Here is a 20,371-nt window from a genome sequence, read left to right as displayed (position 1 = left end):
AGCTGGTTTTGTGCAAAAGCAGCAGCCGGCTCCGGAGCTCCCCCAAGCAGCAACCCCCCAACACACAGAACTATCTACCCCTCAGCAACCAGGCTGGCAGGGGCTGCGGGTCGGGAGCGAGGGGCACCGGCAGAGCTGGGGGGAGCCCAGGGCCGGGCTGGCAGGGGGCTGTGGGTCAGGAGCGAGGGGCACCAGCAGGTCTGAGGGGCCTAGGGCCAGGCTGGCAGGGGGCTGTGGGTCAGGAGTGAGGGGCACCGGCAGAGCTGGGGGGAGCCCAGGGCCAGGCTGGCAGGGGGTTGCGGGTCGGGAGTGAGGGGCACCGGCAGGTCTGGGGGGCCCAGGGCCGGCAGGGGCTGTGGGTCGGGAGCGAGGGGCACCGGCAGGTCTGGAGGGCCCAGGGCCGGGCTGGCAGGGGGCTGCGGGTCGGGAGTGAGGGGCACCGGCAGGTCTGGGGGGGCCCAGGGCCGGGCTGGCAGGGGGCTGCGGGTCGGGAGTGAGGGGCACCGGCAGAGCACAGAGATGGCACCTGGCCACTCCCAGGCACGGCAGGAGCTGGTCGCCTTCAGCTGAGCTGGTTAACTGCCCCCCCAACCCTGCCCATGCCCCTCGCTCCCGACCACAGCCCCCCTCAGCCCGTCAAGTGAGCCAAAGCCTCGGCCCATCGCTAAACAGGGGCCGGGCCAGGCAGGCAAAGGCAGCTGGAGGAAGCCAGCCCCTGGGGGTCCCAGCCTGGGGGTGCTGAGAAATCACCAGTCGTCTGAGCAGAGGCCGGGTTCAGAGGGGAGGAAAATCCCGGGGCCGGCTCCCCCCGGGGTTATAAGTAGCCGGGATGTCGGCAGCAGCTCCCTCTTCCTGGAAAACATGCAGCGAGTGGGGGGCAGCTGGGGTGGCCGCAGCCCCTCGGGTCACTCGCCCCTCGCCTGCCCCAGCTGCCTCCTTGGGGGGGCAGGGGGGGAGCTTTCCAGATGAGAGCCCCCCTGCCAGCCGCTGCCCGGAGCGCCAGCAAACTGCAGCCATTGCTGGGGAGGGGGGCAGCCGTGCAGAGCAGAACGGGGCTGCTCAGTCCTGACCTGCAACCCCCAGCTGCAGAGGTGGGGGGGCAGATGGAGCCAGGGGAACCCTCTGCTCTTATGGGAAATGGACTGGGGGGAGGGGGCTGATCCTGTAAGAACATGGCCCGGCTGCAGGGCACGGGCACCCACAAGGACCAAGGAGCAGTGAGTGGAGAACATGCCCCAGGCCCTCCCCTCCCCAGCCCCCTGCAGGTGCAGCCCCACCCCCACCGAGGCAGGGCTTATATCTGGGACGTTCCTCTCCGCCCCCTGTGGGAATCCTGCTGAGCTCTCGGGCAGGTGAGATCCTGTGGCGGTGAGTTCCCCAGACATGCCCTCCCCTTGAAACCAATTTAAACGTTTCCTTTCCCCTCACAGCACCTGGGCCCTCGCTTTGCGCATGAGGGTGACTAGTGCCGATACGCCTTATCTCAGAGCACGTCACAGCGGGGCCGGAGCGTTACCCCTTTGCACATGGGGAAACTGAGGCACAGATAGACAGGACCTGCATGAGGTCAGCCAGCCCCTGGCAGAGCCAGGAACGGAACACGGGGCTCCCGTGTCCCCAGCCAGCACTAGTCCCCAGGCCACGCTGCCTCCCCTGGAACAGGTCTAACCTACCCCCCTGGCCCGCTCGTCTGCACTTGCAGTTCAGCTGTACCTGTGAAGAGCCTGAGCTCAGACCAGGCACCAGCCCCCCATTCCTTGCGCTCTGCCCTCGGGGCAGGCCTGACCCCCGGCGCCCACAAGGGGGTAGTTTCCACTCTAACAACGCCTTGCCGGGCCTCCTGTATCCCCTGCTCCATGAGCCAAGCAGCCCTGGGCTCCATCCCTGGGCCTCTCCCATGGGGTGGGTGACAGGGTCCCTGCCATGGGACGGGCAGCCTGCTCACAGTGGGGCAGCCCCCCTTTTCCTGGCCTGGGGGAAGGATTCCCGCTGTCCCTTCCTGCTGAGTGGCCCACGCAGCCAGCTTCAAGCCTGAGGTGGCCCAGGAAAGCCGAGGCAGGGGGGTAGCCGGCAGCCGGCAGCCTCGTGAGCCTGGGCAGCAGAGCTCAAACTGGCAAGTGGGAGCCGGGGAAAGAGCCTGGGCCCGACAGCCAGTGGGAAGGGTGCAGGACAAGGGGCGTGAGACCCCCCATGAGCCCAGCTCAGGGAGCCACTAGCCCCTCCAGCCCACTGAAGGACTCCCTTGTGTGACAAGAGGGAGGTTTTCAAGCCCAGCTGCTCTAGCATTGGCAGGGGAGCATGGGGGCACCCGGGGGGAGGGGGGAAGAAATCTGCTCCCCCAAAAGCAGGGCTCAGGGCTAGTGTAGCTGTCTGAGCAATCCCTGGCCAGGTTGGCCTCCCCCAGTCACCCGCCACCACAGCCTTGGCTTTACGACACGCTTGGAAAGAGAAGCTGTGTCCCCCCGCGATGCGGCGCCCGGCCCCACACAGGCCCGGGCAAGGACTGGCTGCAGTGAGATTACATCTCCCGGGGTTCCCCTCCCATGCTCAACACCCCTGGAAATCCGCTGGCTTAAAACACGGGCTGGGGTGAACCAGGGCCTGATTCGAACGCTAGGGGGAAGTCGGGATTTGAAACGGACGGGGACTTGAAACGTTGGAACTTGTTGCCACGAGGTAAGACCACCCCCCCCCGCCCCCCAACCAAAGGCCAGACATTCTCCCAGGGAACCTCCCCTCCGGGTCCCAGCCCCTCTTCCCCCAGCCAGCCACAGGAGGTGGGGGCCAGCCCCTCTGCTTGGGAGATGGACGGGCGGCTGCCTGGGCCGGGCTGGCCAGCTCTGGGCACACCGCAGCCTGGCAAACCTTAAAAGATGCCAGGCTGAGCCTGAGGAGACCTGGGTGCAATTCCCAGCTCTCTCTCTCAGGGGCTGTAGGATCACGGGCCAAGCTCTGGCTGTCTCTGTGCTCCCCCTACCCAGCTCTGCCACGCTGTGACCTGGCCCGTCAGCTCGTTGCCGTGAGGGCTACGTACAGCGCCTGGCGCCAAGGAGACGCAGACCGTGGCCAGGACCCTGGTTAGCCGCAATCAGATGCCAGGAGGCCGGAGGTGGAAAACGTTAATACTTTATGTACGAGTCACATTGTCACAGCCTGAAGTCAGAGGGATTTTTCTTTTAAAGAGAAGAAATTGCACATGGTGTGAATTATAAACCGGTTTGGATCCAACCATTTCTCCCCACCCTGCCCCAGCTTCAGGAGGAATCGGACGGAGCCGCGCTTGCGTCCTCCCGCCCGTGCCCCGGGACGGGCCAGGCAAGAGCCGAGTGCGAGGCAAGCCACAAAGGCAGCAGCCTCCTGTTCTCCCCCACCTAATAAATAACAGCAGCTTAAGCGTAAGAACACAACGGACGAACCCACCCAGCCCCCTCGCCTGGTTGGGCCGGGGCTCACGCAGCCACCCGGCCGGGGGTCGCCCCACCCCTCTGAACAGCGGCCCGATCTGTGCTCCCCTCCCCGCTCAGACAGGAGCCTTTCAAAGGGACAGAGATAGCCCAGGGCTCTCTGGAGCCACACGAAGCGGGGTGAAGGTGACTGGCTCAAGATGGATGTGCTGGGCTCCCCGTCCCCCCACCATGCACAGCACTAGCCCCAGCCCACGCAGGACACTGGAGGGGCCTCACCAGTGATACCCAACTCTCTCTACCCACGGGCTGATCTGAGAATTTCAGGACCAGAGACGGGCCGTAGGCACGCACGGCTGACCACATAAAATGAAAGAAAAATGTAAATACAGGCCTTGGTTGACAAGGGAAGGAGGAGCATTTCTATTGTCTGACGAAGTTTGTAAATGGACATTAGCCCCCAGGTGTGTCACTCTCGAACAGGAGAGGGGACAGCAGTGATCTTGGGCAAGCTTTGTGAGCGGTCAGGGCAAGGCGGACGCCCTGGTGAAGATGCTCATCCGGCAGGCAATTGGGATGTTGAGTTTTTCACAATCTTCCTGGTGGAAAACCCAGGTTGGCAGAGGGACGTTGGTCCGAACATAGTTAAAAGATTGCCTGAATCTAGCCGTCCATCCCGAACCTGGTCAGCCTATTAAGCTCAGAAAGCTGGGAATGGAAGACAGGGAATGGATCACTTGGTGATTCCCTGTTCTGTTCGTTCCCTCTGGGGCACCCTCCAGCACTGGCCACTGCCAGAGGACAGGACACTGGCCTAGACGAACCTTTGGTCTGACCCAGTCTGGCCGTTCTTCTGCTATCACAAAGACCCACTGCTCTGAATTTTGCCAAGACAGCTGAGCGCTGGAGCCTTACCATCGTCAACTGACTCAAGAATGTTCTTTGCTTGAGAAGGGCGAGGTCCCTCGGGCACAGACAAACGGATGGTGAATAAAAGCAAATGCTCTGGGATTTTAATTCTCGCTCAGGTGATGTAGGAATTCTTGCCTCGTCTTCATCCGACTGTCACCGGTCGCAACAACGCGCAATGTGGGAAAGTGAAACATCCTTTTAAGTCGCTCGGAAAGGCACACGCTTCTTCAAAGAGCTCCCCGGCCTGGCTTGCACGGCCTCAGCGCAGCCCACTGAGGGAATTCAAGTGACCAGTCATATCATACAGAGACGCTACCTGGGACGCGTTCGTAAATTCCAGGGCCTCACAAGCTTGGGCTTGTGGTTGGAAAGAAAGTCCATTATTTCTTCCTAAAGGGCACAAAACCTCTCTCCAACGCGCCTTCTATTCGCAAGCGAATGCCGCCGGGCTGCAAGAGGTCCCCATATTCGGCTGAAAGGACTGGTAAGACAGCTTGGGAAAGACAATGCTGCAAGCTAGAAGCTGAGCGTATGGAGGTCGCTGAGCTCATCACGGTACAGTAGACTCTCGTTACGAACCCCGACGCTGAACAAATCGTTACGGTTCTTTCAAAAATTTACAGCTGGACATCAACTTAAGAGAGCTTTGAAACGTCACTGTGCAGGAGAAAAACGCTGCTTCCCTGGATTGTTTTAGGGGTTTACTTTTAACCCAGCACTGTCCCGTATTTGCGTGTGGGGTGGGGGCGCGCGCTGCCTGATTGCGTAGTTCCGGTTCCCCTGAGGCGTGCGGCTGACTGGTCAGTTAGTAACTGAGCTTCTGCTGTAACTTGGTTTTTCCAAGTCCTGACACAACTCACCGCATAGGACAGTCTGGTAAACGATGCAGTGAAGTGTATTTAAAGAAAGGCGTATCGCTCTGAAACGTGGGGCAATGCCCGTCTCTCTCTCTGTCACGGAGGGCCCTCTGTCTGTACAAGACAGTTTGGTTTAGCTCTGCAGAAAGTTGGGTTTTTTCCCTCCCAAAAAGCTTTTTACCTTTTCAAAAAGGCTCTCTCCTGTGGGGTAGGTTTCAGCACAAAAATTCTTCCTCGAAAATTTCCCCATCGCAAATTCCAGCAAACAGCGATAGCCGGGCAGCGTCACTTCAATCGCTCAGTTCGTCCACAGCCAGAGACGGGTGTTTGGCATTTTGTAAATCGGAAAGCAGTGCTGACAAACCATCCTCAAATTACCCCGTCTTCGCACTGCCGTGGCTTCAGACAGGGGAACCTGCTTCTTACGGTTCACAAGGTCACCTGTGTTTTCACCTCCGGCACAAGGCTCCCCCGCATGTCCAGCATGCACTGCCCAAGCTCGGCAGCCAGGAAAGGCCTTTTCTTTTGTGCGAGTTCCCACGTTCTCTGAAGAGAAGCAGCTGCTGCTTTTCCCTGCAGTTGCTGATGGGGCGAGAAGGTTTGAAGTGCAATCCAAAGCCTGCAGATTTTCCATTTTCTCACGTCTTACAACACGGCCGGAAGGACAGGCCACGTCCACATTACCCTGATTCAATGTGGCGACCTTCCGGACAGACACAGCAGTTCGGCATGTTAAACACACAGGTTTGGGCTTTAGACGAGCCGGCGTAATAAAGAGAAAAGCCCCCCGTTCAGTTGGGGTTCAAAGCTCGGTTTCCCCTGCCGACTTGGTGACGTTTACACCCAGCCGCATTCGTTTGCGGCTCCGTTTCCATCGCCAACGAGAAACCGGGCGGCGGCCGTGCACTGTTCAGCGGACGCTCTCGCCAGAACGTCAGGCCGGTAAGTCGCTTGCTAAGGCAGCGCATCATGGATTGTGAATTCAATTACACGCTTTTTGTAAGGTGAGCTGGGGGGCCACATTTGGCCTGGGGGCCGCCTGTTGAGTATCACCGGTTTGGCAGTTACAGCAGGAGGGCCGACTGGGTCGTGCAATGGTTTGGGCCGAGATTAGGAGAGCGCGACCGGGGCCGCAGCCCAGCGGCTGTACGCGGGGGCCAGGGGTCACTGCTGCCAGAGGGATGGGGAAGGGGTGCAGGCCGGGGGCGGCACGAGGGCAAAGCAGGCGGGCTCTGGCTGCTCAAGGAGTCTTTGTGCCACTGTCACCACCTTCAAATCCAACCCTGCAGCCGTGGGCCGGAGTCAGCGACGGCTGCCAATTGCTCCAGCTAGACAGATTCTGTCCAGGGCGAGCCCCTCTCAGCCCGCTGAGGGCCATTAGTGCCAGCGGTGGACAAGAGCCCCAAAGGGGCCAGACAAGAACCAGAGGCCATTAACATTCAGAGCACGAGGTGATTTAGGAGCCCAGATCCTATTGGCTTTCAACAGGCCTTTGGAGCTTGTTGCTTCGGCACTCTTGAAAATTTGACCCTTGGTCTGGACCCAGCGGGGCCGGATTCGAACCGGCCCCCTCGAGGGGAAGCTGCTGTTGGCACGTTATCCCGGCTCTGGTTGTGGCTCAGCCAGCCTGGACTTTCCTGCCCGGTATGTGGCTTGGTTTGAGATGCGGATGTGCCATTACGGCTGCCGTGAGGTTTTGAACCCCAGATGTCCACGCCCACCCAAGGAATTCAGCGCACGAGCCGCGGAGCCCGAGGGAACCTCCCGCAGGAGCTGGGACTAAACCCAATGGCAGAGCCGGCTCCTGCCACGGACACTTCAATGGTCCAGTATTAAGCTTACAGTATTTCAAAGGGGACGCGCCGTCTGCCCAGCCCCGACTGTCTGTTACACCAGAACGTCACGCCGCCCGGGGCAGGGGAGAGTTCGCAAGCACAGTGCTCGGGAGCGCAACGGCCGGCTGGTGGAAAAGCAGCGAGACAAGGTGGAGCCCAGGATATGGCGGAGACAGACCCCAGCTTCAAAAGCAAAACCAGTGTAACAGAAATCCAAGCCCAGCCTCGACCGCCCGGCAAGCCGCTCGCTGGGGGGAACCGCTCACAAGCTCCCCTGCGTGACAAGCGCCCTTTGGTTTGTGACAGGCAAACCCCGTCTCCACGCTGTCCCCCAGGCTAAGAGACACCCCCCACCTACCCAGGGCAAAGCCCCAGCCTCGCTCCCAGCAATGGGGTAGCAGGAGACAACCCCAAATGAACCGTTTCACAAGGAGAACCCGCTCCCCCCTCGTCCTGGTGTTAACGCAGAGGGACTCTCCTACCCAGAGCAGCAATTAGCTACGGGAGGCTGGCCGGGGCCCCGTTACTTCATCCTTTGAAAGTCGTTACTGAGATGGGCCCGTGACAGCCTCAGGTTCGGGGGGGACGTGCAGCGGGCAGGGAGCGTCCGACAGAAGACACTGTGGCTGCATACAGTCAACGGGCAGTTTGCCACAGAGTCCCAGGGCTCGTGGGCCGAAGGGGCGGGCAGCGCACTGCTCGGAGAGGGAGCGCGCAGCTCGGGAAGCAGGGGGCTCTGCGAGCGAGGCACGTGGTCCTGGGAAGAGAAGAGAAAGTGCTTGAGCCCCGGAGGGTCCGACTGGCCACGGTCCAGCGCTGGGGAGACAGGAGGAGAGAAGTCAGTCTCGGCGGCCGACGTGCATGGCCAGGTCCCGGGGGGCTTAGGGGATTTGACAGCTGCCTGGGAGGTGGGGCAGGGGCTGACCCCTGGAGTAGGGCAGAGAGAGACACGCCCCAGCCTCTCCACCCCCCAGCACCACGTGGGATCCAGGCCTGCCCCACTGCCAGGGGGCTGTGGAGGGGGTTTGCTCCACAAACCGCCAGCCCTTCGGGTCTGGACAACCCGGCCCCCCCAGGACACCACGGCTGAGCCAGCACGCATGGTGGCTTCTCAGCTCCCCCGCACCAGCTTACTTGCAGACAGATTCTTGGGGGCCTTCGCCCTTAGCAGCTGCACGGCTGCTTGCTCTGGGTTTGGGCCCCACGGGGCTGTCTCAGGTGGCGCAAGGAGGCGTCTCCGTACTGGATTCCTGAGCCCATCCTCTCGGGGTCCAGCTCACCTAGCCAGACAGAGCAGCACTCAGCATGGGGGGGACACAACCGTCCCCTCCCCCTCCGCCACCTCCCCTCGCTCCCCCAGATTGCGTGGGGCTGGGAGGGAGGAATCTTTACCCAGACCCTTCTAGGCCAGCCGTGGGTACGCCTAGCCGGGCAACTCCTGGGTGTAGTCACTTAACAACAGACTCCAGACTAACTACCATCAAGGAGATCGATCCATGGCGGGCTGGGAGAGCAAACACCCTGCGGGCACCAGAGAAACCCTGCCCCGGACTGCAGGGGGCATGGGGCAGCTGAGCACCCCTGGAGAACTGGGCCATACCCACATCTCCTGCCCTACTTCAGGACATGACTGGGGGCCCCTGGTCTCAGCCAGAGCCCGGACCATAATCTGTCTCTATCACTCATTATTAATTATTATTGGAAACTGGTTTCCCTTCCTGGTTGAGATGTTCAGGCTGGAAATGCTCAACGGGGAAGCGTGGGGCTGTGTCACGCCCCACGGTGCCCCCTGCCATCTCCAGCTTTCGTACCTGATTCAATTTTGTTTAGTATGGTCCTGGCACATTTTAAGAAAGCTTCTTCTACGTTCTCCCCAGTCAGCGCGCTGGTCTCCAGGAACATGAGTTCTGCCGAGGCGAAGAGAGAAACGGCAGGAAGGTAACCGGGGTGCGGCTCACAGCACGATTCTCCTCGGCCCACACGCTAAGCACGGGACATCCCCAGCTGGGTATCCCGAGACAACGCAACTCCTCGCTCAGGATCCAGCCCCGCCAACACACAGAAGAGAGCAGTTCGCTCTGCAGCGGGACCTGCAGGGCACGGTCCATCCTCGCCTCTCATACCCTGGGCAGCCTGTGTGGAGTGGGGCCCAATCCAGCGCCACCCACTGAACACACGAAATCCGGTGCTTCCAGTCTGACACCGTGCTCTAGCCACGGAGTCCGAGCGCCCCCTCCTGGCCAAACAGCACCAGTGCCGGGGAGCCATTCCAGCAGCTCTTCCGCGGTTTTCATCTAGCGCCCTTGGCCCCGGGGCTCTGCGGAGCTCAGTCGCCCACCCCGGGGGTCCAAACACAGCTGCTGCCCTCCCCCCGCAGCACTCAGCAACAAAGGAGCACCCTGCCTCCAAGGGATGCTTAAGGAGGCAGGACGGGATTGGGGCAGTACCCCAGGGCTGATGACCCCTTTTGGGGGCCATGGGATTTTAATGCTGGCACGGCAAGGACTGCGGTGTTACCGCTCATGGGAAAGACAGCTCCTGGTAGCAACACCGTACCCACCAGCACCCACTCTGGGGCCAGCCCATGCTGCCAGGGGAGAGCACTCCCTGCCAAGCCCCCCGCCCCCTAGCACTGCCCTGGGGCCAGCCCTGCCTGCCCCCACACCATTTCCATAGTTCCTTACCCTGCTGGACCTGGCCTGGCTGCAGGACGCTTTCACACCACTAAGCCCTGGTGCCATGGCAAAGCAGGTAGGGGACAGGAACATCCCCAAGGAACACCCCCACCCCACATGGAAAGGGCAAGGCAGGACCATGTGAGAGTCAAAACTAATGAGCCCCCAGAGCAGCCCCTACCCGGGCCCCGGCTTGGTACCGTTCTCTTGTGCGAAGCGGGAGGCTTCCAGGAAGGTCACTTCCCGGTCCGCATCCAGGTCCTTCTTGTTCCCGCAGAGGATGACGACGATGCTGGGGCTGGCGAGGGTCCGGGCGTCCGTCAGCCAGTTGGTCAGCGCGTTGTAGGTCTCCCGGCTGCAACACAGGACAGAGGGGGCAGCAGGGGGCATCCGGCAACCGGGCACTTCTCGCAAATCCCAGATTAGGGGCTGCCCTCCAGGCCTAGGCCCTGCTCTTCTCAACCCATTTATAAGACTCGTGTCCATCTCCCCACCACAGGGTGTTGCTTGACGCCTGCCAGAGGGGTTGGCCGAGCAGGGCACTCCCTGTGCGATGCCCGCTGCTGGCATGGACCTCGGCTGCGGGCTGAGCAGACCCGGAGGGCATTCCTATGTGGCGAAGTCGAGGGGCAGAACAGAACCAATTCAGCTCAGCCGCTATGATGGGACCGGACCAGCTCGCTGGGGCAGATGCTCAGGCCAGAACAAGGGGAGCTTGTTCTGTTTCCATTTCGCAGGCTTTAGTCTAGTTCTGTCTGGAAACCCGCTCCGTTCCTGGCAGCCCCAGGTGAGGAGGGGACCCCAGGGCATCGCTCCGAACGCCAGCCGGGAGAGGAGCCGCCAAGTACACCCACCTGGTGATGTCGTACACCAGCAGGGCCCCGGCAGCACCGCGATAGTAGCTCCGAGTCACCGACCTAGAGGGCGAGGAGAGAGACCGAGTGATCAGCAGGGCCAGGAGCCCACTGGGAACCGCGGGTCTATTTCGGGTCAGCTCCGCATGAGGCTGGCCGGGGACATGCTGGGAGAACAGGCCTGTGGGACAGGGGGCGGAGGAAGGCATCGGGCGGCTGGGTAATGGAGGAGCCGAAGGGACAAGCACAGTACAAGGCGGGAGTCTGGCGGCCACCCCGGCATGGATAGGGCCAGCGTGGCTGGCTCCTCTTAGACACTGACCAACCTGCCCCACAGATCCATCTCAGACTGGAGCAGCCGTCCATCACCCCTGGCTGAGGGGGTCTCATTCCCTGAGCCTGCCAGTGCTGCCTAGAGGGGAAAGGCCTCTTGGGCCCGCCAGCCCCTCACCCCAAGGACAGGTCAGAGCCGGTGCCCCCAGAGGGGAAGGTCCTGCATTCTGGGACCCAGCATCTGACCGGAAAGGCCCCACACCCCAAGACCAACGGAAAGGCTGTCTCCAGCTGTCCTTGCCATCGTCCGAACCCCTCATGCCCTGGGGAGACTCCAGAGGAGCAGAAACCCTGCTGCCGACCCCTGGGCCCAAGCCGCAGCCCCAAGATCAAGCTTACTCCGGGACTCAGGGCTTTTAAAATCATACACGGAAAGATACAAGCAGCCAAGAGTTAGGTGGCGGGGTGGCAGCATGGCCTATTGGGCAGGACACTGGGCTGGGAGTCAGGACACCTTGGTTCAGTCCCAGCTCTGCCACTGACCTGCCATGTAACCTTGGACAAGTCCCCACTCCTCTGTGCCTCAGTGTCCCCCCACCCTGTCTGGGTCTTGCCTGTTTGTCCCGTAACCTCTGCAGGGCAGGGACCGGGCACATCAGGGGTCCCCAGTCCCGGTAGGGGTCCTTGAAGGGCTGCAGTAATGCCAGAGCTGAAATATGGACTCGGCTCCAGGACTAAAACTAAGTTCAGCATCCCTCTGTCCACACACAGGCCTCTCCATGTCCTGTGTTACACCAGTGTGGAGCGTTGTGCCGTGCTGGTAACCATCTGCCATGTCCCACCCCAGAGGTGGCTGCATCTCCATGGGTGTGGGAAAGCGATCCTTGTAAATCTCTGATTCCGCTTAACTCCTGCAGTTGCTTTTACACACGCAAGACACCCCTTTTGCAGGCTTCTGGGACGTCAAGTAATATTTTACCCAGTCTCCAGATGTAGCCTGGAAAGCTGGCTGCTATGGCACACCTTCCATGGATGTTACCCCACAGACCTTTCAGATGGTCATTCGCTGGATGGGTGGTTTTTTACCTAAACCGTTCTTGTCCTGCCGTATCCCAGATCTGCAGTTTCACCGTTTTCCCACCGACGTTAACCACCTTCGACCCAAACTCCACTCCGATCGTGTGGTTGGAATCCTGCTTGACTGGAGAAGGGAGAGATCCCAAATCAGTGACTTACCGAGAAGGCCCCTGGTCAGTTAGGGATCAGCTACAACGCGTAGCCGCTCCAGAACCAGGAGCTTCCAGTCCAAGTGCTGATACCCGAGAGCCCCAAGCGATCTGCAATTGCTTCACTCTGATTCCTGCGCAGACTGGAGACTCCAGGTGTTGCAGAGCGACATGCCGGTGCCCCTCACTCCCCACCCGCAGCCCCCTGCTAGCCCAGCCCTGAGCTCCCCCCAGCTCTGCCGGTGCCCCTCACTCCCCACCCGCAGCCCCTGCTACCCCGGCCCTGGGCCCCCCCCACAGCTCTGCCGGTGCCCCTCACTCCCCACCCGCAGCCCAGCCGTGGGCTCCTGCCCTTAAGCGCACACAGCAGCCTAAGGCACAAAGAAAACTGCATCTTTTCTGTTGTTGTTCAAGGCAGCGCCAGAGGCAAAGGAGAGGATTTAGTGGAGCATCCCCGGCCCCCGAGCCTCCCCCAACCTGCTGCGACTTCTCCAGCAGCAGGTGGAAGCAGGCAGCCCCACGTCGGGCTCCTGCCCAGAGGGGCTTGTAGCGAACTCCATGCAGCGGCGGTGCCGGCTACTGCGCCTGCCATAAAACCAGCCGCCCCCGCAAAACTGCAGGTCCAGTACCCTGCTGTCCCGAGAGGAGGCCGGCACGCAGAGAGACCTGCTTTTGCTTCCCCGCTGCTGGAAAATGCGCCGGATTGAGCCAATTTTGCGGTTTTGGTACAGCCCGTGAAAACAGGGCTTTAGGCGCAGCGGCACGGAGGGTTCTGCTCCAGAGCTGCCATGCAATCTCCCAGACTGCGCCAAGCCCCGCACAAGCCACGTCACCGCAGCAGAAAGCGTCCCCAACGAGACAGACACCACAGCACCCCACCGCGGGAGCTTCGAAATCGAACGCAGGCAGCTGGCGTAACCCAGCACAAACCTGCTCACCCGGGGCTAAAGAAGCCGCAGAGATGACGTGTCAACAACTAACCGGTTGGCACCGGGGTGTGTCTGCACCCATACCACAACGCACCCTTTTCGGTGCCTTGCCACGGTTAGGCTAGTACACAACAGTGTGTGAAAATCAAGCACCAGACGGATTCTTTACCGACATAGGAAGCCCCTTTGGAACACAATTTTGTAATTTGCTGAACACACGGAGGAAGCCAGGGCTGTGCAAAGACATCTGCGATGAAAACCACAAAGCAGGAGGGGTTTCACCTTTGATTTCGTTAGGCTAGTCGAGCCATTTCCATTTTCCCATTCAGAAAAAAATGTTAAAATAGGAAGCGGGTTTTCAAGAAGGCTGAAGTTTAAAAATGTCATAATAAAAAAAACTCCATCACAGCTTTGAAGTTTCACACGTTTGGATGTGGAAACTCCCACTCTTTCATCAGAGTTTCTTTGGTAAAAGGCAAGTTTTGGGAGCTGAAGGACAGATCAGAACGCAAATTCAATCGTCTTTCTGGCAACAATTGTACAGCGGAATCTTCCCTTTTGGACAAGCTCCAGAGGGTCCGGGATCTTAGGAAACACAGCGGAGCAAAAGAGAAATGAGTTCATCTAAACAACGACACTGGCAACAGGAACAGGGCTACTTACATTTATTCTCTATAAACTGATGCAGGAGACAGGACTTCCCAGTACCGGCACTTCCTATCACAAGGAACTTGAAGAGGAAATCTGAAGAACAAAATAAGCACGATTGTGACCCTCGCACGTGAGGAAGGGGGCTGGGGAGGTTTACAAAAAGCAGAGCATCTTCTCTACCAGTTTTTAGAAATGTGCACCGAGAAACATTACGTGCAGTGCTCCCCGGCGTCAAACTCCCCGTGTGACTTTGGCACGTCACCTCATTTCCCGGGCCGCAGTAAAAGGGATAGTGATGCTTCCTTTGGCCCATCTTTGTCTCATTAGACTAAGCACGCTGAGGCAGAGACAGTCTCGTCCTAGGTGTATATACAGCGCCCAGGGCAAAGGGAGCCTGATCTCAGCTTGGCATCTTTTGGCACTGTTGTTAGCTTACTAAAGCATTATTTGCACCCCATTCGGCGTTAGCCAGCTCCCTTATGCTCACGCTGGGGCAGGAATATCCGATCGGCACACTGCAGCGATCGCCAGCAGCCAGGAGTGCACACAATTATGACGACTCAGGAGCAGCCTGAGAGCAGAGACAGGACATCGCTCAGCCCAGAGAGTGGCCCCCAGGGGTTAGGGGCTGGAGCCTGCCAGGTTCCACTGCAATGCAGAGCATGTGAAATCCCCTACAAGTCTTACTGGCAGGAGGTGAGGCTATTACAGAATTAGAAGGCATTCACAGGAGGCCAGTCAGAACAATCAAAGGCCTGGACCAACAGTCCTGTGAAGACAGTGGGACTGGTTACCTTAGAAAGGAGACAAGCCAGGGGGGTGTGATAAATTGGCCGGGTCTCGAGAAGGGAGACCAGGAGCTTCCGTTCGCACTGGCCGGCAACTCAAGAACAACGGGACTCCAATGTGATTCAATGGTGGGAAATGCACAGCTGGCCAAAGGACAGACTTTTTCCACGCACCACGGTTGGACTATGGAACTCATTGCCACATGAAGTTGCTGAGGCCAAGAACTTAGGAAGGTAAAAAGCGTCTGGACTTTTATATGCATAACAAGAAGAGCCAGAATCGTTCTAGTTAATGAACAGTTTTAGAAGGGTCATTAACCCTCCTCCTACTTCAGGGCTTAAGCAAGCAAACTGTTAGAAACCAGCATGGGACATAACATGGGGGCAGATTATCCCATGGCTGCTGCTGTCCTTGAAGCACCTAGCACCAACCACTGTCAGAGCCGGAACGCAGGCCGAGACAGGCTCAGGGCTGCTCCAGCCCGGCAGCTCCTCCGTAAGCCGCTGCTGTGCCCAGCTGGAGCCAGGCTGCCCAGCACCGCGGGTTGGATCCCTGTACAGCAGCAGGCAGGGGAAGCCAAGCCCTTGGCCGTTCCCCAGGGCTAAACGCACTGTGCAAAGACCTCAGGGGCAGAGGGGAAGCACAGAAACAAAGCACGCGTTCAAAGGAGACCAACGGACTTCCCAGAGTGCGCCGCAGAGTGTGTCCCCCCCCCCAGCAGGTGGGCACCGGACAGAACGTACCGTATTCCCCGCCGCCCCCGAAAGCCTCCCATTACAGCAGCCTCCAGAGATCTCTTGGGCTGAAGTCCCGGACGCTCCCCCCAGCCACCGGTTCCTTCTGGTGCGGCACGAGGCGCGATCTCCGGCTCGGATTCCAACCCGTCCCCAGTGGCACGACGGTAAAGCCTAGAGACCCCCCCCTTCTGCGGGGTGCCCCACAGACAGAGAAAGGCCTTGTCCCCATGCAGAGGAAGAAGCCAAACAGCAAACGGGCCTTTATTTGGTGGGGATGAGCCCCACAGAAAGGGCTGGAGGTCGATTTTCTGACTTGCCAGGCACATCTACGCTTAAGCCACTAAGAGCACCATGCCAACGGGAGGGGCTCTCCCTGTCTGCACGGGGTCAGGTCGACGTAACTCTGTCTCTCAGGGGGTGGATTTTCCACACGACGCCGACGTACACGCCCAGCGTAGACCAGCCTGCAGACCCCTGTGTGTGCACGTTGGTTTTAAGTCCCCCACACCAGCGCTTTGTTTATGAATCGAACGTCTCCTTTCATTGAACAGAGGCACGTTTGGAAGAATTTGCAAGCAAGAGGCATTGCATCGAAGCCCATATTAGTGCTACTCGCCTGGTGGGTCACAACCGGAGGGCATAAGGCAGTGACAATTCTGGTCCAATGGAAGCCACAAAACCCTCTCTCCACCCCTCCCCATACACCTTTCCCCTTCCAGGGTAAGTCTTCGCCCTGAGAATTACAGAGACTTATTCTCATTGGCACACTTTTGGCGTCAGACGAGGGGCTGCCAAGCAGAGCAGGCTGACGAATACCACTCCATACAATACACGGAGCATTCCCTGCTTGTGAAGACTCCCGCGCCAAATTACCACCTACCCAGGTGTTCACACCATTTGGATCTGGGGACCGCGATTTCACTCCTCACCTGAGTAACCGCTCCATTAAGAACACATTGGGGGGGAAGGCATCGGTACTTATATGGCCCCGTGACAGTGTTATCTGAGCACCTCAATCTTTAACACTCACCCATTGGTAGGAAAGCATTTTACAAGTGGGGAAACTGAGGCAGGGGCTCGCTCAAGGTCACAGAGGGAGTGTGTCCCTCTCTCTTGTCACTGTTCCCAAGTCAGGCTGTTTGTTTAGTCTCAGCTCAGCAGGAGGTTTCATGCCCCATTCCCTCTCTGGCATAGAAGCGCTGGGCACAGCCACATCAGCTCTGACCAGGCCTCCAGCCACGCCCATCACCTGTGTCCAACAAAGGCCAGCTCCTGACAGCTCAGAGGAAGGTGCACGAAACCCCGCAGGGAACAATGATGAAATAACGTACCAGGGAGGGGGGAAGAGATGCTCCTTGAAAAGCCCTGATTTACAATCCTTTCTAAGAACAGCATCCTACCAATGACCCTGCGGAGGCTGCCGAGTGCCCAGGACCCCAGTTGCGAGCCAAGAGACAACAGGCAGGTATAGCCAGGGGGAGATATCAGGAAATAACGAAACAATACAGGTCATGATGAGCTGTGATGTCAGCCTACCAAACCGATCTACCTTACCCATAGAAGTGTCTAGTGTTCGGCAGAACCTCGCAGTGTTTGACTCACAAACGCCCTCACAACAAAAGCAGAAGTGTTCTCCCTGGTTCCCCTTCACTAGTTCAGCGAATCCAAGGCCAGCAGGAACCATTGCAATCACAGAACCACCGGACTAGAAGGGATCTCAGTTAGTCATCTAGTCTGAGGCCGGGCTAAGTAATCTCGTCTGACCCAGACCACAGCACTTCCCTGCATCAGTAGTTCCTCCTTGAACCAGAGCAGGTCTTTTAGAAAAAGATCCCAGCGTGATTTTAAAATGGCCAGTGATGGAGAATCCTAAGCTAAAAATCAATGCTAGCTCTGAGAGAAAGGCTTCTCCCATTAAGCAAAACCACCTCCCTTCAGTTATTTAGGTCCCATTATTACCTTGATTACAAGGGAAATATTTGGGATGCTGTTTTCCCAGAAAGAGAAACCTCAAGCACTGGATGCTATCTCCCTATCTTAAAACCCCAGAACTCCGCCTGAAAGACAAACCTGTGCCCAGCAACCAGAAAGCCTTTGCCAGGTTTAAAGGGAACTCAGTTATCTTGATATCTAGGCTGAGTGAGTTCAAAGTCGTTTCAGCCATTGCACCTGCCTCTCTGCCAACTGCGGTTTTATGATCACATTTTTCAGGTGGCCCAGTCTGTGCTCTTGTGGAACGCAACACAAACACAAGCACAGGTACTGAGGAAACTGCGCAAACAGTGGAACGGATGATATGCAAAGTGCTGACCGAGGCACAAAGAAAACCAAGTGAAAAGATTCCCCTGCTCTCCCCGTGAGTCAGGCCGGAAGAACAGTCAGCAAGACTTCCGACAAAGGTGGTTTTAAACAAACTCTTCATCCTTTCGAACGGCCCAGTAGCAAACGTCAGCGGTGGAGTCTACCCAGCTTTCCATTCGTGTTGGCTGGCGTGATTTTCTATTTATTTTACTGGCAGAGTGACACCAGCCCAAGCCCCAGTGTGGACACAGGTCACTCGGGGTACAGCTGTGCTGCTGTCGTGTAGACACCGACTACCGCAACGGAGGGTGTTCCTCCCCCCGCCATTAACCCACCGCTCCGCAAGGCGGTAGCGAGGCTAGTGGAAGAATTCTTCCATTGACCGAGCGGCGTCTGCACCAGGGCCTAGTCAGCTCCTCTGAGGATTGTGAATTTTGCAAACCCCTGGGGGATGTAGCGAAGCTGACCTAACTTTGCAGTGTAGACTCCCCGTTATACCTGTAGAACGAACGCCCTTTGCCAGGCTGGAATAGCTGCGCCAACACTAACAGGCTGGTTCGGCGTTAACTCACCACTTTCGCTTTCCTGGGACAGCTAAAGCTGCCTCTTGTCTGTACAGACAAGGCCCCAGGCTTTATTTTGAATGCTAGCAGCAGCCTCGATGAGAGAGACAGGCACCCATGGCACGTGACGTGTTCCTAGGGGCGGCTGACTCCCGCGCGGGCCTGGACTGCACTGGAAGGTGGCATCGGCATAGCTCCATTGACAACTTTTCAGTGCAGCCCAGGCCTTCCTCCAAAGCACCTTAATTCAGAACCAGAAACTTCGTGCAGAATAAGAACACCCACACGCGGAGCTACGGGGGAAGAACTCCCCGTGCATACAACCCGAGGAAGCCCAATGGTTGGGCTTGTCACACGGGCAGAGGCAGTGGAAAAGTCACGTCTCTGTTCCTCCATTAGCACCCAGCCCTGCTGTCCTGGAGCACCCCCGGGTGCACACAGGGCCACTGAAACGCAGTCCCTGCAAAGACCTCCCATTTGCTCAGCAGCCCATGCGCCATGAACCCACCAGGGAAGGACGAATCCATCCCATGAGGGTTTGAACCTGGCACGCCCAGGGCTTGTTTGTGCACTGGGGGAGGGGGAAGGAGTTTGAATCTGAATGGTTAAAAGGCCAAGACACCCCCATTTGCCAACCCCAGTTTCAGCTCATGCAAGCCAGAGAGGGCGGTGGGCAGCCCAGAGCAGATGGCAGGTCCCCCAGGGCAGAAATTCACCACCCCTCATCTTCCCCACACCCTAAGCGACTGGCTCTGGGGTCAGCCTCCTCGACAGCTGGCACAAGAAGTGGTTTCCAGGAACGCACCCCCAGCTCCAGCCTGCGTAGTTGTGGGGCGATTAGCGCCCTGGGGGGTCATGCCGAGGGCAGGGCCTCTCCGCACCAGGGACTTTCCCACCTCCCTTCGCCCGGGCACCACACACAGACGCCAAAACAGGCCAATGACGCTCCTTCGGGGAGGATTTCTGAGGCCTGGGCAGCGTTGCCAGCCCTGAGCCAGGCCCCCGGCTGGCGCCCGGCACAGCCTGCAGGAGAATTTGGGGGGGGGGGGGAATCGCAGTGGGTCAGCTTCAGCCCCGCAGCACCCCCCCATCCCCACACTCCCAACACCCCTGTCCCCTCCCAGTGCCACTCCTCTCCTATTGCCCCCCCAGCCACACCCCTCCACCTACCGCAACCCCGCCGCCTGTCCTGCCCCTCAGTGCACCCCGACTGCATGCCACGCACCCCCGCCTTGCTTTAATACTCACCCAGATGGGCCAACCGCCCCCCCGCACAGAACCACCCCCCCCGCCTGCAGCCCCTGCCCACAGCTCCCCCCTCCCCCCACCGCACCCTCCAGCCCCCACCCCATGAGCACAGCTCCCCCTCCCCCCACCACACCCTCCAGCCCCTCCCCCCTCCCCCCACCGCACCCTCCAGCCCCCACCCCATGAGCACAGCTCCCCCCTCCCCCACCGCACCCTCCAGCCCCCACCCCATGAGCACAGCTCCCCCTCCCCCCACCACACCCTCCAGCCCCTCCCCCCTCCCCCCACCGCACCCTCCAGCCCCCACCCCATGAGCACAGCTCCCCCCTCCCCCCACCACACCCTCCAGCCCCTCCCCCACCACACCCTCCAGCCCCCACCCCATGAGCACAGCTCCCCCTCCCCCCACCACACCCTCCAGCCCCCACCCCATGAGCACAGCTCCCCCCTCCCCCACCGCACCCTCCAGCCCCCACCCCATGAGCACAGCTCCCCCCTCCCCCCACCGCACCCTCCAGCCCCCACCCCATGAGCACAGCTCCCCCTCCCCCCACCACACCCTCCAGCCCCCACCCCATGAGCACAGCTCCCCCCTCCCCCCACCACACCCTCCAGCCCCTCCCCCCTCCCCCCACCGCACCCTCCAGCCCCCACCCCATGAGCACAGCTCCCCCCTCCCCCACCGCACCCTCCAGCCCCCTCCCCCCCGCCCCCACCGCACCCTCCAGCCCCTCCCCCACCACACCCAGTTCTCCCCCCCCCCGCCCCCTCGCACCCAGCCCCCCCCGCTGACCGTAGCTCTCGGACATGGCTGGGGCTGGGGCGGCGACACCGGGCAGACCGAGCGCAGCGGGCGCGATATGGCGGCGCCCAGAATCCGCCAATATGGCGGCGCCCGCGGACCCGGCTGGGGGAGGCGCTTCCGGGTCCGTGCGCGCCCACGCCGGCGTGCGTCTGACGTCACTGGGAGGTGGGGGTGCAGGGGCGGGGCTTAGAGGGAAAGGCTGAGGGGTGGGCGGGGCTGGGAGCCAGGACTCCTGGGTTCTCTGGTGGCTCTGGGAGGGGAGTGGGGTCTAGTGGTTAGCGTGGTGGGGGGGGCTGGGATCCAGGACTCCTG

At 59.7% G+C, this 20,371-nt stretch overlaps 1 protein-coding gene across 3 annotated transcripts; it reads right to left on the bottom strand.

The window, feature by feature from the left end:
* Positions 1-3,110: 3,110 nt before the first annotated feature.
* RAB4B (RAB4B, member RAS oncogene family) lies at positions 3,111-20,165 on the bottom strand. Of its 3 annotated transcripts, none has more exons than XM_084612482.1 (8): positions 20,048-20,165; positions 13,629-13,709; positions 11,897-12,011; positions 10,538-10,600; positions 9,884-10,038; positions 8,820-8,915; positions 8,143-8,288; positions 3,111-7,824 (listed from the first exon to the last, which is right to left on the bottom strand). In XM_084612482.1, the coding sequence occupies exons 1-7, from the start codon at positions 20,061-20,063 to the stop codon at positions 8,173-8,175; spliced, it is 642 nt and encodes a 213-aa protein (XP_084468608.1). In that variant the 5' UTR covers positions 20,064-20,165; the 3' UTR covers positions 3,111-7,824; positions 8,143-8,172. The 3 variants fall into 3 exon arrangements, with proteins under 3 accessions (XP_084468608.1, XP_084468609.1, XP_084468610.1); XM_084612483.1 differs by having other exon boundaries at positions 3,111-7,765; XM_084612484.1 differs by lacking the exon at positions 13,629-13,709.
* Positions 20,166-20,371: the final 206 nt, after the last annotated feature.

This window comes from Lepidochelys olivacea (genome assembly GCF_965140295.1).
Source record: "Lepidochelys olivacea isolate rLepOli2 genome assembly, chromosome: 23".
Lineage (NCBI taxonomy): Eukaryota > Metazoa > Chordata > Testudines > Cheloniidae > Lepidochelys > Lepidochelys olivacea.
This window is presented reverse-complemented; position numbering and strand designations above follow the sequence as displayed.

What these genes read in the sequence shown, in the direction of transcription:
- RAB4B (XM_084612482.1), bottom strand. An exon ending in TCAGTTTATAGAGAATAAAT is followed by an intron (nt 12,012 to 13,628) that starts GTAAGTAGCCCT and finishes TCCCTTCTCCAG; the next exon opens with TCAAGCAGGATTCCAACCAC. An exon ending in ACTAAACAAAATTGAATCAG is followed by an intron (nt 8,289 to 8,819) that starts GTACGAAAGCTG and finishes CTGTCTGGCTAG; the next exon opens with GTGAGCTGGACCCCGAGAGG.